This window comes from Antrostomus carolinensis, unplaced genomic scaffold, assembly GCF_000700745.2.
Source record: "Antrostomus carolinensis isolate BGI_N321 unplaced genomic scaffold, ASM70074v2 scaffold11493, whole genome shotgun sequence".
Lineage (NCBI taxonomy): Eukaryota > Metazoa > Chordata > Aves > Caprimulgiformes > Caprimulgidae > Antrostomus > Antrostomus carolinensis.
The window spans coordinates 28,640-44,098 of NW_010304552.1; the positions used below are offsets into that span (position 1 = coordinate 28,640).

A 15,459-nucleotide genomic window follows, 5' to 3' on the forward strand; every position below is an offset into this window, starting at 1 on the left:
TCCCTAATTGTGAAGGGAGATTTATGTCTGACAGTTGATAGCTTTGAGCTGTTAAAGAAAAGTTGAGTAGTTGCTTGGAAGAGCAATGAATTTTGTCATCTAGGAAGTTAGTTGTAAATGTTTAATGATGTATATTTGTACAGTATACAAAATTATTTTAAGATTTAATTTGGCAAATATGTAGCTTCTTATTTCCTTGTGCAAATGCTAATTTCTTATGATGTAATTTTTTTATGAAGAACCAGAGCAAAGCAAAAAAAACCCCACAAACAAACAAAAAAAACCCAAACAACAAAAAAATCTAAAAATCAGCCAGACTTCTTTTTCCCTTTGCACTAGTAAGTCTAATTTATTTGATAGAAAAGAGTGAATGTTGAAAATATGGTAGCAGTGATTCCTCCTCATATTCCACTAGTGTGTCAGGAAAGACTGAAGGCAGATATACATTGCTTGAATGGAGAGAATTCTACTTATTTTGTATATTTTATTGCCTGTTTTTATAGGAACAGAGGAGCTTTCGTTTATACAAACGTGCCTTGAGTTATGCTCTTGCTGCTGCTTCATCAGTTGGAATCCTTTTCTTGCTGCAGTGGCAACATGAATTGCAGATGAAAGCCTATGAGGTTTCTTTGGTCCCAGTGAGTCCATGTGACGAATAATCAACAGCACTGTGGAATTTTAGTCAAAAATCTAGTTACAGTTATTGGTAATGACACTTGAGTTTCTTTTGTATAGAGCTTTTGGAGATCTACAGAGGTAAAAAGGGCAAGCAGGTCATTCTAGGTGTTATTACTGGATTCTTTCCGCTATGTTGATGAAGAATATATGACCAGTAAAATGGGGTGGGAAGAAACACACTATTTTTAAGAAAGCCTTTCTCTCATTGTAACATTTCATAATAAAAGTGGAATTATTTCTACTAAGAATGCTTTTGGGTCACTATGAAGTATCACTTTCTGGAATACATGTCTGTCTCGAGGTGAAGAGCAACATGTCATGTGCACAGAGTTTTGAAAGGAGATAGTCTGGCATGTTTCTGCCTGAGAACACATCACCTTGCTCTGTCAGTGCCAGTGGGGTGTATTCTGAGTTGGGCCAGGTCACCATCTCCATGCATCTGTGCTGAACCACAGCCTGGATGAGGCAGGCAGTATCCTGCTGTCCCTTGCTGACTGACTTATGCTTAACCAGTTGTGGCTTTCCCGAAGCAAATGAGCTGCCTCTGGCCAGAATTTACCATACTCTTCAGTTATGTTTTCTGTCCTGACAAATTCATTGCAGTGGTGAGCGTTAGCTTTGTCCTTTTAACCCACTGCGAGGGCTACGTGCAGTCTAGTTCGGTGGAATACAGGTGCCTTACTCTACAAAACATCAAGTAGTGGTTAATTTTGTAATTGCTGGTAAAACTTAGATCGTTCCGTAATGCATCCAAGCCCAGGACAAACATGCTTTACTGGTACCAACTGCATTGTAGGTATTTGGGAAGGTTTTAGTTGCTGCCTGTGACTGTTCATCTCGTTGTGCTGCGTAGTACAGAGAATTTTAAGATAATGGGGGAGAATCTTGGAGATGCCTGTGAAGTGAAATCGGCGTATGTGCATTGTTCAGCTTCAGTTATTTGTTACGTTGCAATCTTAATCCCTTTAGTGACTGCTGTCCTCCTCTTGTCATCAGTATATGCTCTTCCCAAACTCCTGTGACTCTTCCTTGATGTTGTGTACCTTGGGTGAGAAGGAAGGCTGCTTGTATTAATCTGACTGTCATGAATTGGGCATTTTGGTTGATCCCACATTACCGAATCCATGTCCTGTGTGTTCTCTCCCTTTACGTTAATAGGAATACTTAAAAACACTGTCATCTTTCAAACCTCTTGGCTCCTGGGCAGGGCTGTGCTGACCTGCCTGCTGTTTCTACTTGGCACATTAAAAAGCTGCTATTCTGCAAACACCTGTAGGATCCTATAGCTGTGGAAGCCATTGAAACTGTCTGTATGTAAATAAAGTGAAGCTGGCAACGGTGTGAATAAGGAAATGCTTTTCTAGCCATTAAAGACAATTTTGTCAAAACAATGTTTCTCTGAAACCTTTCTTCTTGTTTTCTTTCTCCTTAATCTGCATTTCAGAATGTGTTCCTCTGAGAGCTACACTTACCACACGCTGGGAAGGATTTTGTATTAACATTTCATTTTTATTGTATTTTGTACATAGCACATAGGTCATGTACTCTGTAACGCCTGTATTTTTCCATAAATCAGCTTTGAGGCGTGGTCAGTAGCTCAGACTTTTTTGCTTCTTTAATACTAGATTTATCTGACTTAAGTTGTCAGTCTTTCCATGGTAGCTTATTGCTGCCATATCAGTCTGTATCGTTAATGGTGTATTTAATAAAAAAAAATAAAAGTTTGGGTTGTTGTACGTGGCACACTTTTAGCTCTGCGCATATCACTCGGAGTAGATTTGTACTTTTAATGAATCTTCCCCCCATCCTCTTTTGTACCTATAACATGGAAACCCAAGCCGATTCCAATCCAAAGCATATTTCTCACTGATTCAAAGAAAATCTTCATTAGGGAACAGACAGATTAGGTACAATTTTCATAACTTCTCTCCTGTTTTCATTGTGTGTTATAAAATACTGGGAAGTGTTGGTAAGCTGAGTGTTGCTTTGCTGTATTCGTTAAATACCATCTCAGAACCAGTGACAGGAGGTTGTTGAGTGATTGTTCTCTTCTGCTGAGTGTTAAAAAGTCAGAAAAATGAGTAAAGAAACTTTCAATGCGTCTTTATATAAACAGTTTAATTGGAGGTTGTGCCAAAAAACTTCGGAAGAAGCGGTATTTGGGTTTTTATATAGAGAGGCTTCCGTGCTTCCTCCAAGTTTGGCAGCTTAATTCTTAGCGCAAAACCGGTTCCCTCTGTGGTGCTCTCAGTCTTTGATGTTAAGAAGGGAAAACCTCTTGTAAGTGTTGGACTATATTTTGTTCAAAGTTTGGGTGTTTTTAAAATTCTTTGTACATGAAATAGGCTTTCCAGAAAAGGTGGAGTGTAATTCTGGTTATTCCTTTTTCCTATCAGGTTTACTGTAATTGTTTTCCATGTCATTATTGCAAATTATGGCAGCGTGAGAACAAACCAGAACCGTGGGTATAATGATGATACCCAAACCGGTAATTGCCTAATAAGTTTTTCTTCTGACCTGTGTTTCACTGGACATGCACTGTGCTGTGGAGCGTTGGCTTGCTAGCAGTGACTTTATCAGTTGTACCTGCCGATGTCTGGTGCCCCACCAGAGGAAACCAGCCATTTGCAGGAGCATTAGCCCACTCTAGGAGGTGAAGCAGGGAGGGCATTCGCTCCTCGGTGTGGTGGTGGTGATTGTGGATGGGCCCGAGGATGCTGAGAACTAGTGGTACCTCTAGGTTGTGAATGGTCACCAGAGAGCTGTGCCATGCTGTTGAGGAGGTGATGAAAACATCAGCTTCTCCTCCCAGTCTGTGCTCACCCTTCCAGTGCTGGTAGTACTGGTGGGGCAGTGAGTTTTTACAGAACTGTCTCCTAGATAAGCTGAGTGCAGGAATTAATTAACAGCTGGCTCTAATGGATGGAGGCAGAGGAGCTGGGAGACGGTTGTGTGAGGTGTGCAGGTACTTGGCCTCTTCTTCCTGCTAGTCCTTAAAATGGAAGGAGCCACCACCTCAGCTGTACTGGTACCAGGGAAGCACTGGGCAGTGTGTGCATCCAGAGCGAGAAAGAACAGGTAGTAACCAAACGTATTGACTGAGGGTAAACAACATTCCCAGTCCCAGCTGAGATCCAAAAAATAACATGGAACCCCAGTGATTCCAGAGTTGAGACTTTTCTTTTTGCAGTTGCTGAAGTGTGGTGAGATGCTGGCCTTTACTTTTACCTACAGAAGGGAGAGGTTGAAGTTACTAACAGCTGGAGCTCGGCTGATCATTCACAGCCCAGTGACTGTAGCAATACCAAGGATAAGCAGAACTACGGTCCTAAAAATGCAAGACGTTCTTTCTAGTCTGCATGAATAAATGATGGATGAAATGACTGCTGTATTGTAAATGGAATTTATAATGTTAATGATATAATACAGTCTCTTGCCACAATGGGTCCATTCCCAAGTCATATATAAGGTCTCCTTTCTTGTCTTTTTAAGATGCCTGGAAAGGAGCCCAATGCTTTATTCTTCAGTGCAAATAAATGTGAGTGAAGCAGCCTTGCACACTGAATATCGCTGACACATGAGACCTGTCTGCCAAGGCCTCAAGTAATCTGCCACCAACTCCTGGGCAAATAATGATAGAAAGGAAAATGAAAGGGGTTTGAGTCCACATTACATTTGGTATTGTGAAAACACAGAAAACCTTGTCTTGTATCTTGACAGGCTACACTGCTGGTGTATTGGACAAAAATTGGACAAAAGTCCAGTTTTGTCACTGATTTAACTGTTGAATATCAAGCAAGAACTCCCTTTGCTACAGTGAAATCTCATAATTTTCCCCTCTTTTTATTTTAATCCCTGAAATAGCACAGAACAGGGCCAGGATGGAGCTTTTGGAGCCTAGTTTTGTTGCTTGCTAGGAAAGAAGGTAGTTACATGGTAAGAATGGGTTGTTTTAGGCTTTCCTCGCACGTTTCACCCTGCAGTGAAACTTGTTATGACACCTGGGGAATCAAAATGACAAAGGAGCCTTTAGGACAGTCTGAAGCCCTTCTCTGCATCTCAAATCAGCGTGTGATTTTTAACATGTTTCTGCACGATAGCGGCCAAACTCTCCAACTCCCTGCCAGAAGGGCTGGGAAGATGGTGGTACAAATCTCTTCAAAAATCCATCTCTGCTCTAATTTGTGAGCGAGAACACTCAGCGCCTCCCTTATACTTTGTTTTATTTACATTTGGGACTTTTCCTGAAAGCCAATTATAGAACAGAATCGGTTGGTGAGACCATTAATTTTATTGCCTCTAAAGTGTCGGTTCTCTCACTACTCCAGCCTCTGCAAAGCTCCTGACAAATCACTCTTGTAGATGAGATGTCTGCTTCCTCATCTTTATGAAACCAAATAACATACCTGGTAAGTGCCAATGGAATTTTTTCCTCCCCTCTCTGTCTCCAGCTCTCAGGGACTGTAGGTTTAACATTTTATCTGGCGAGTGAGCAAATATGCATAAAGCCTGACTGCTGTTGACTTCTCTGCAGTTGGGGATGTGGACTCAGCCTGGTCACAACCATCTGTCACATCAGGCACATTTTTATTGCTTTGAGGCTTTTGGTTATTTAGATTTGTCAGTGCTCTAAATAGTTAAAATCAGAGTAGAACTTGAGGTAAACAAGAAAAATCAAAAGCTCTACTTGTACTGTTTGAAGAGGTTACTTTTTTGCAGACAAAAGTGTAATTTTAAAACTTTTTCGAATGAATCGAATGCCGGCTGCATGCCGGCGACAGGATGCACATGAAAACCTCTTGAAAGAGCGCAAGTGGCTTTTCTCGGAAAGGGAAAGTACCTTTTTGTTAACCTTTCCACAAGTAAAGTATCCAGCTCATTGGACAACTTCTCCCATTTGGAAGCATTAACTGATGTACAAAGGTTTCTGTCTTAAAGAAGATGAACTTTTGGATCTGCGGGTACTTGCTGTGATGGTTTCTTTCAGTATTATTTCAATAATGCTCTAGTCTCTTTGTGTAGACACCTGTGTGCTAGCAGATGTCTGCAGTTAATGGATCTTCAGCGCTGAAGCTTTCAGAAGCGTTAAATTATTTTCTTAAATACCAAGTTTTGTGTGAGGTTTGGGTTTTGTTTTATTTTTTTTCTGTCTTGCAGTGGTTTGTGTGGTGACTGCAAGTTCTCCAGAACCATTGGACAAGTAAAGTGCCATCCTGATCCCCAACACACAGGGCTGGCTTCATGTCTGAGGTTGAAGGTGAGCTGTGCTGCCCTGTCTGCAGGCAGAGCCATTGGAATTGCATCTGAAACCCCCTCTTTTGGCTCTGCTCTTGCTCTCAGCCTAAAAGCTATTTGATTTCTTCCGCAAGATTAAGAATGTTGTGTCTGTCGTCTGCAGTGACTATTTCACACAGGGCTTTGCTTCCGCACGACTAGTAAGTGCCAAAGAGTGGTATATGTAGTGTGAGAGGTGGACTTGTGTTGTGTTCCCCAACGTTTTTCAGGTGTCCTTTGGCATAGCTGCGGGAGGGTTAGCACCACAACTTTCTGCTTCTGCTTGAAGTTACACAACTATTCATTTGGCTTTGGTTAAAGCAGGTCCAGGACTGAACGTTACTGATGTTCTGGGTCTGTAGGGAGGTGGTACCATCTCTGGAGCCGAGTTAGGAAGCCAATGATGTCTTGTCTTAAAAACAAACAAAACCCCCAAACCAACCAACCAACACCAAGTCAACCAAGAGAAAATCCCCCAAACCTAAAAAGGCCTATTGCAGTGGTGTATCACCTTCAGCAGTCTTCATTCTTGGGCTCTTCTGAGCTTTGTTGAGCTCTTCTGAGGTTATTTTCTGTGTGAAGTCAGTGCTGCTAGACTGCACGTTCCTGCTTGCACCGCAATAGAAGTGTGTGTTTGCAGGGGATCTGCTGGGTGCAGAGTTTGTCTGGGATATGGCTTTATGAAGTAGTAAATTTTCTGTCACTTAATCTAATATTCTCGAGAAAAACACTAGCGCAGGGGAAGGAGAATGTTGCTTCACCTTTCAGAAGTGCCATTAGAGATCTTGATCTTGTTACAGTCTGTTCTATGCTATTACTTGTAAGAACAGTAGCATATGAGGATTTTAAAGATATCACAGGCAGAAAGTACAGAGACAGAGCGAGCATCAATAACAACAGACAGCAACCGACTGCGTTAAAGAGAGGGAAGCAGTGCTTGTGCCAGCCCACTCCCTCAAAGATCAGATCTTAGCGGGGTGGTTTTAACCTTCTTTTATTTTATGGTAAATTATCTAAGTCCTGTGACCTGCCTCTGTGATGTTAAATGCTGCTCAAAATATGCACCAGGTTTCTTTGCATTGCTTTTTGATGTGACAATATCTGTCTTGTGCCTTCGCTCCTTATATCTTCTCCTTTTTCAAAGTCCGAGTTCACTGTCCCCCTCCCTGTGGAGGTGGCTGCATTTTGGGGGCACAGCCTGGGGACACAGTGTCTGCGGTGTCAGGTTGGAAGATGCTGCAGGCTCTTGCACTTTGGAAACGTGGGCTGCTCCCAGCACAGTCCCCCCCCAAGCAGGATGGGACAGGATGGTGGAGACATAGCATTGAAACAGACAGATGTGGATAGAAAAGCTCCTGGAATAGCACTCTGGCAAGGACATCAGAGGTGGAAATGCCAGTGGAGGCTCAAGACTGGATTGTGTGGGGCTCCTGGGCTGGTTCAGGGAGTGAGCGGGCTGGGTAGAGCTGGAGTGGTGACCAAGGGCTGCTCCCTGGTCAAGAGAGTTAGCCCAGGACTGAATGTGCTGGAGATGGAGGGTGTCTCCTGTCTTCTAGTCCTCCACTTGGTCAGCTCCTGGCTTGGTAAATCTTTGGACATGACAAAATTAAAGCTCTTGCATTCCTAGAATTATAAAATGGTTTGGATCAGAAAGGACATTAAAGATCGTCTAGTTCCAACCCCACTGTTGTGGACAGGATTGCCAAGGGTTGTTCACGACATTCCTGGTGTTCTGATTGAGTTACATAATTTCTTGTCACTGGTTTCTTCTGCCTTCGTTTATGTGCTTGACTGCAAATGCTTCCTCTGACAGGTGCATGTTTATAAGCCATAAATGAGTTGATCTAGTCCCTGTGAGCTCTGTACTGAAGTTCCAGGCTGTGGCTCCTTAAAGATTCTCCAGATGACCAGCTGTTTCTCCAAAGGTGCATCATGGCACCAGCTCTGGGCAGGGAGCAGCAATGGGGCTGGACAGCTGAGGTCCCCCTGGAGAAGCATCCCTGGACTACCCAGCCTTCTACTGCCACAGGCTCATTTGGAAATGGCCTTTCAACACAAGACTGGTGCTTAATATATCATTCAGGCTTTGCTCATTGTCTACAGTTAGTAGTCTAACCTAGGTTCAGCAAAGTAATTAGGAGAAATAATTAACAGCTCTCAGTGATGAGGCAACTTCTCTCTCCCTCCCCTCTCCCTCACCATGTGGTGCACCTTGGTAGTGACTCAGAAAACACAAGAGGACATTATGAATCAAAAAATAAGTCTTTACCTGTAATTAACTGTGCACACAAAAAGGAAAACGTGGTGATCAAGCAGCAATTGATAGTTGCTTTACTGGAGGAGGATACACCAGAATCAAATGCTTATGGCAAAACGTCCCTTTAAGTTGTGGTTCTTTTATAACATTTAATCCAAACAAAAATAAGTCTCTACCAAAAAAAAGTATTTGAACCGTACACTCTACGGACATGTGTGGATAAGACACTGCACTCCTCACGTACCATATGCCTAATGGCCCCTGCGTTCTCTCTAAGTGCAAGAAAACAAAACCCAGCAATGAAAATACAAAATCAATGCAGCAACTAGAGTTGTAGGCAACAGTAAGTGCGTGGCCAGGCCAGGCCCATGGTGGGATGTGGGACTATGCAGCAAGGATGGACCAGAGTCCCCACTTCCCTCCCTCCCTCCCCTTCCCCTGCCTGTTATGTTACGGGGCTCTGGAGTTGTCATGACAGGTTCTTTCAAAACAGGACGCTGAGAAAAGGAAAAATAAAAAGAATACCCCAGCCTATACCAAAGTAAAGAAAGTAATAATAATTAAAAAAAATCCCTTGGATTGCGGCACTATTTCACCAGGGCCCTGTTGGCCTGGCCCCACGTGTCCCTGTGCGGAGCAGGGAAGGAGAGTCACTGTGTGGAGGGAAGGATGGGTTCCATGTCCCCACCGAGCTGTGGGACCCGGGCGCAGGCGGGTGCTGCCCCTGTGCTCCAGCCACTCTGGCTGCTGCCAGGACGGGTTCATGGGCAGGAGTCAGACCCTGCTGTTCTGCATACCTCTGCTTGGAAAGTGGGCCAAAAACGTTGTGCAAGTCCTAGCGTGAAGGAAGGCGGAGGAGACGGTAGGGGAAGCCATCCCCAGGTCCCTCGGGTGAAGCGCCTGGGCTGGGCTCCCTCCTCTGCGGCTTCAGAGGTCCACGCAGCCACGCAGCTGGAGGGCGAGCACCCCGAGGAGGAGGGTGCCGAGGCTGCTGTGCAGGCTGTGGGCACCATCGCAGTCCTTTTTGTCAGCTTCACACCTGGATTGCTGACACAGGACCCCCTTGAAGCCCACAGGGCAGATGCAGCGCTGGTTCCGGTAGCAGGTGCCGCCGTTCTGGCAGAGCAGGAGCTCATCATCGCAGACGTTGGCTGCGAGGTGGGAGAGAGGGAAGGACATGGGTGCTGGTCTAGGGTATGTGAAACCCCTTGACTGCAGCAGAAACTAGCAGCTTTTGGCTTTCTTCTCTAGCTCCTAGGGGTTAAATTATCCAACCCTTGTAGTGCTAGAGCAGCCTCAAGGTTGGAGGAACATAGTGGGAGCTACAAACTCCAGGGGCAAAGCTATCGAGTCGTTTTGTATGTGGGAGGAATGGCTGGAGTCTGCTCACCCTACACCCTGAACATCACAGGGTACCCGAGCGGGTGATGCTGAAGATCCCCCTCTTGTTTGGACCCATCTCCTACCTCTCTCTGTCCCTCTGGCTTGGGGTGGGCACCCCATGATGCTGGCGGGGTACTTACGGAAGCAGCCCTGTCTCCAGTAGTAGTTGGGCAGGCAGTCATCGCACTTGGGCCCTGTGGCGCCTTCTTTGCATTCACAGTAGCCGGTCTCGTTACAGCGGTCATGCATGGAGCCGATCTGGTTGCAGTTACATTCTGGCCAAAGACAGGGCTGTTAGTGCCTGTCCTGCCTGGGGGCTTTGTGTCCACCAGTGCCTTCAGGGAGGTGTTGGGGACTTTGGCTACATGCTTTGGGAGGGACCTTAGAGACCAAGGGGCTGGGAGGGTACATTTGCATGAGAGGCTCCAGCAGTGCAGACAGCAATGGGCGCAAAACCCACCCTGCTTTGGAGCTGAGCAGCTCCTGGTAGCTTCTTCTTTCAGGGAAGAGATGCCTTGGTGGGCTGCAGGGACCATAATGGCTGCTGTCCTTGGGGAGCATGCAGAGGGGCGCAGCACCCTCCAGAGAGGGGTTCAAATGAAGCCCACCCATAGAGTGAGGTCCTGTACGAGCCAGCCCACGTCCCACTGCCTCTGCCCGAGGCCGCTGGTGTGCTCACCTATGCATACATTCTCGTCATCCAGCTCCGCCGAGCTGTTGCGGTAGAAGCCCAGGCGGCAGTGCTGGCAGTGCTGGCCCCTCGTGTTGTGTTTGCAGCTCACGCAGGTCACCACGTTCAGGAAGTCAATGTAGCTGCAGCGGTTGGAGTGGCCGTAGCACTCACAGTCTGTGGAGAGGAGGAGAGAGCTGGGCAGATGTGCCAGGAGCATCCTCCCTCACGCTGGGCAGAGTTGAGCCAGGAGGTTTTGGAGGAGGCTCCTGCTCTGAGGAAATGCAACGGCCACTGCCAGCGCAGGGGTGGGGTGGGCTGGGCAGGATGAGTGCACACAGCGGCTGCTGTTCTTCGCTGCCGCGGGGGGATCGGGCTGGAAGTCATTGCTCAGAGAGCAGAGTGGGGTCAGGGGGCTCTGTCCCCTGGAGTGAGGACAGGCCAGAGCCAGCCCCTGGCTGGCCCAGGACATGATCTCTTTAAAGAAATGGATAATCACGGGAGCAGGCAATTGGGCTGTGGAGGGGAGTCAGGTGTTAATTAATGAGCTACTTTGTTAATGAGTAGAACCCAGGTTGGTGCCTGGGTTTGACTCTGGTGGGGCTGCAGGAGCTGTGAGAGAGCTGGGCTGGGGTGCAGAGTCCCAGCAAAGGCTGTGGCAAGGAGGGCACTGGCAGAGGGTACAGCAGCACTTGCTGCCCCCAGCAATGGGGAAGCCCTGGACAAGGCTGAAGTGGAGCTGAAGCTGCTGCATGTCCAGGTAAAACCTTGCTGCCTCTCTGGCTTTTTCCCCTCTGTGTCCACTCTCAGCATGCCCCTTGCTGTTGTACCTCCCAAGCCAAGGCTGGTGGTAAAGTATGGTGACTTCCAGGTTCAAATGAGTCTATGCAAGGAAGCGTGGCTTGTGTGGGGTCCTTCAGGAGATGGTGGACAAGTGTGTGGGGGCTTGAACGAGGGTCTCCTGGCACAGCACAGTTACACCTGCAAAGGCTGCTAGTGGGGTGGGAGATGCCAGCAGCTCCTTGGCTGAGCATTGCTCCTGTCCCCAGCGTGCAGGACTGACCTCTCTCAGTTGTGGGCATGTGCTAGAAAACAATCAGCTAGGTTTCATTTGTAGCCAGAGGAATCTGATTACTTGTTTCTTGTGTTTGCTTTTTGTAATGAAGACGTGGGATGGTGACTACCTTGCAGTGTTAGATTCAGGGCTCTGGCTCTTTCTGAGAGTTTAAAAGTATAATGTGGGAGGAGAGGCAGTACCCTAGTTGCCTTGTAGCCCAGCTATCCTGGTCAGGAGGTGTCCCAGCTAGCATGGGCAGGGGATAACGTGAGCAGAGACCGTGTCAGCCAGGTCTGGCTTCTCCAGCCATTGGAGGGGAGGAGGGAGGCTCAGAGGTAGAGTTTTGGTCCAACCTCTAGCATTAAACATTCAAGGATGGCAATGGGATGGGAAGGAAGGATGTGGGCTGGCATGCACATGCAACTGGATGAGGAAACTTGTGTCGATGAAATGAAGACCAGGGAAGATGGAGCAGGGCAGAGGTTTCCCCATGGTTCGCAGCTGCCTGAGGAGGAGCTGAGAGTCCATTGTAATCTTTACCCTCTGTGAAACAACTTCTGCCTGTTTGACCAATATCCAAAGAACAACAACTTAAATCCATCTGGCTGCTGCAATTCCCAAGCGTTGTCTCACCCTTGGGATGCAGTCCTACATACAGCTAATCATGACTCTGATAGGCAAACCCTCCCCATCTTCTTCATGTTGAAGACTGCTGGACCACATCACCTGGGTGAAGACTAGAAGGCTTGGAGCACCGTGCTCCCTCCTCTTACCTTTATATGTTTCAGTAGGAGCCACTGGGCCAGAGTCTGGATTGAGCTGGATGAGTTTTGAGCTCTTTGAAGATGCTTAAGAAAAATCAAAGACACTTTTTCTCACTGCTTAGCACCGCTCGCCATCCTACCCTACTGTGAGCAGCTCTTCTACGAGAACAATGCCGAGCCGAGCCAAGAACACCGCTTTGGCAGCGCAGGCATCTATTTCTGCACTAGACAGCTGGTAGCTGCTAAATTTCTCCTCTTCTTCTCCCCATCTCGAAGTTTGATGCATGAAAAAATCAATGCACAGCTTTATTGCAATTCTCAGAGCCGGGGGCCGAGGCAGAGGAGCTACTTGCTCATCCCTGTTACGCACAATTTGGTGGCATGAATTGGGTTATTCAGACTAAGGATCTACGAGTCTAAAAAGCTTTAAAAAAATCTACTGGCCATGGCCTCAGCTTGATGCACCCAAAAAGCTGCTAGGAGTACAGCTAAGAGCACAAATGCTATGGAGGTGGTATCTGGCAGGGCTTGCTATGGGGTCCTGCAGAGCACGTGCTGCTCCAGCCCGGCTTGTCCCCACCAGCGTACCTGGCTTCTTCCCGTGCCTCTTGCCTGCAGAGTGTGCTGTGCGCCCTGCTTTGCTCTTCGTTGCTGCTACGCGAGATGATAAAACATATCTGAGTGCTGTGGTGGGGAGAGGGCTCCAGGGCCCAGCCCAGCACGGTTGGGCTGAGATAATAACTGAGGGTGAGGGGCTGCCATGGTCAGGATGGTGCTTCCTCGGGACTGTGCTGCCAGCCAGATGCTGTCCCACATAAAATGACCAGGGTGCTGGGGGTAAAGGCCATCACTTCCAAACCAAACTGATGAGTTTTGGTCCTTGGGGGAGGGGGTTGTGCTTTGGTAATTCCATTAAGGGGCAAGGTTGAGCAGTGCTGAGCCCTTGCACAGCGCTGAGGTGCTGGGTGGGCATTGCCGGCTATGCCACCATCCCCCTGGTGCTGGTCACATCCACCCAGTGTCAGCGATGGCAGGAGGTGGCCATGCTCTCCACACGCAGGGCTCAGCCATGGTCAGAGCAGGCTCACTTCTGTCTCTGATGCCACCTGCAAGGCTGCTGTGGCATTGGGGCCTCCTCAGGTCTCCCTGGCTTCCCCTGGTCCCATAGTGGGCTGGCACAGTGTTCAGATCCTCCTCCACCAACACAGCCTTTCCAGCCTCCATGGCCGTGACAGGCCACCATGGTGTCCAGGCCCTGCTCTGCCACCATGGCCTCTTCCATCCCCTGGTATGATGGCTGAGCAGGGAACACAGTGGCCTCTCCTCACAGGTGCTCAGCAGTAGCCTGGCACAGTGTGGGGTAGCAGGGCCTGTTATCCCTGCCATGAAGGAAGAGTGGCAGCCAAGAGGAGAAGGAGCAGCTCCATGGGTCCCCGGCGTGGTTGAAACCCATATCTCTGCAGTGGGTGCTGTAGGTGGCCCTGGAGACCATATCCCTGCAAAGAATCCCCCATGGTTGTGTCCATCCCTCGTGAAGAGGGGGCTATGACCATGAGGAGACTCTGCAGAGGGTTGGGAGCAGGGTGATCTGCTAATGAGACATGGCCCCGTTGGATCAGCACAGCAAATCAGTTCACCCAATAATCTTGGCTGAGGGAGGGTATGTGCCCCTCAACCTGTGGCAAGAATCCCCTAACCAAAGCAGCTGAGGTGCCCATGGGCTCTCATGGGGTCCAGGGGCACTCCTGCAGCCATCCCAGCCCCAAACACATCTCAAAAAAATCTCCATGGGGATGGATGAGCAGAACTGAGCTGAGGTGGACTCTCTGAGTAAGAGCAGATTGTATGATGGTGGGTCATGCCAAGGACAGGTGGATTGTCCTGGTCTATGGGCACTAGAGAGAAACCTGTCCTTCCTCATCCTTACGGGTGGGAATGTCCTTACCTCGAGTGTTCTCGGGAGGGCCTGGTGGCTTCGGCTTGGGTCCAAGTGCTGCTGTCTTTGGTGGGCGCTGCACAGCTTACGGTGGCATCAGTTAGAGAGAACATCAGATTTAATACATATTTCCCTCTTGCTTGCTTAAAAGGGTGACAGAGGAACACTAGAAGCTCTAGGCAGGTACCTAGGGTGGGTTGATAGAGACATACCTGTTTGAGGAAGTGTTGAAGCAGGAACGAGAGACAAAGTCTCCTGGAAATTAGAGTCTTAAGTGTGAAGAGAGACAGAAAAAGTGCTCCCAAGGGGAGGGTGTGGGAGCTGTTGGATGGATGAGTGCTGGCATGTGGTCATTACATTGCCCAAGCATGGAGAAAAGCTAAATCTGCAGACCACTGCCAAGACTTAGAAGCCCCCCTTGTTCGGCACAGGCTGTCAGCATAATATGGCATTGATGCCCATAGTTTTGTTTCTGTGAGGCCAGAGACAGGCCCAAAAACACAACAATTACAAAGAGCCTTAATTTCTGCCCCCCAGGTTGAGTTATTTCCAAACACCGGGTTGTGTCGTGGGCCCAGTTTCAGCAGTTGTTATGTTCTGCACTGGAAGGGATGCTAAATATCTACGGCTGGAGCGGGCTACAGGCATCTCAGATGGGAAATGGGAGCTGAGCACCAATGGGCAACTGCTGAAGCATGTGTGCTGGTGGGAACCCTGAGGAGGAGGTACTACATCCTCAACAGCCATCATGAAGCCTCCCAAGGTTCCCACCAGGAGCAGCTCAGCTACTCAGTCACGCAGGAGACCTGAAGCAAGGAAATACATAAGAAGGCATCTACGGTACAAACAACGGGGGTCTATCTATTTACAGAGTTATTCTGCTCTACAGACTCCGATCTTGGGAGATGATGAGATTTCCATGCTCCTCTCCGTTCAGCAGCAGCAAGCTGCAAACCATCTCTTCTACCACTTACCATCCTCATCTGGCATGTATGAACCCTGAGGCTCAATCCAGCCTCACCAGGTTCCCAGCTGCGTGTTGGGCACAGACAAACCCTGAAAAATGGGAAGAGGAGAGATGCATGGAAAGCAGAGATGCGGAACTAGAAACTAAAGTGTTCACCCCACATCAGAAGCTGGTACTCGCTGGCAGGACCCAGCTCAGCTACGTGTCTCCTACCTTCTGTTCCTGGGCCAGCCTTGGCCAGGGGAGAGCCCACTTGCAGTGAGGCAGCCGCCGATAAGCTGGTGTAGTCTTGCAGGGATCAAAGGGGAAAAGCTGTGTTACTGGGAGAGCTGGTGACTAGCGAGGAGCTCAGCAGGACTCTGATGGAAGGTCAGAGCTTTGGAGGAGAAAAGCAACCCAACCCTGTGGCATGCAGGTTGGCACACCTGTTTGATGCCAGCACTGCTGCTGGTATGAGTGGCTGGGGGGGCCCC

At 48.2% G+C, this 15,459-nt stretch overlaps 1 protein-coding gene across 1 annotated transcript in view; it reads right to left on the reverse strand.

The window, feature by feature from the left end:
* Positions 1-9,024: 9,024 nt before the first annotated feature.
* The window catches only part of NTNG2 (netrin G2), a 45,749-nt gene continuing 39,314 nt past the window's right edge, over positions 9,025-15,459 (reverse strand). The window contains exons 5-7 of the mRNA XM_010164503.2: positions 10,272-10,439; positions 9,733-9,867; positions 9,025-9,360 (exon numbers count right to left, since the gene is read on the reverse strand). Of these exons, the coding sequence (XP_010162805.1) occupies positions 9,137-9,360; positions 9,733-9,867; positions 10,272-10,439 (527 nt within the window). The 3' untranslated portion in view covers positions 9,025-9,136. The remainder of the gene's footprint in view (positions 9,361-9,732; positions 9,868-10,271; positions 10,440-15,459) is intronic.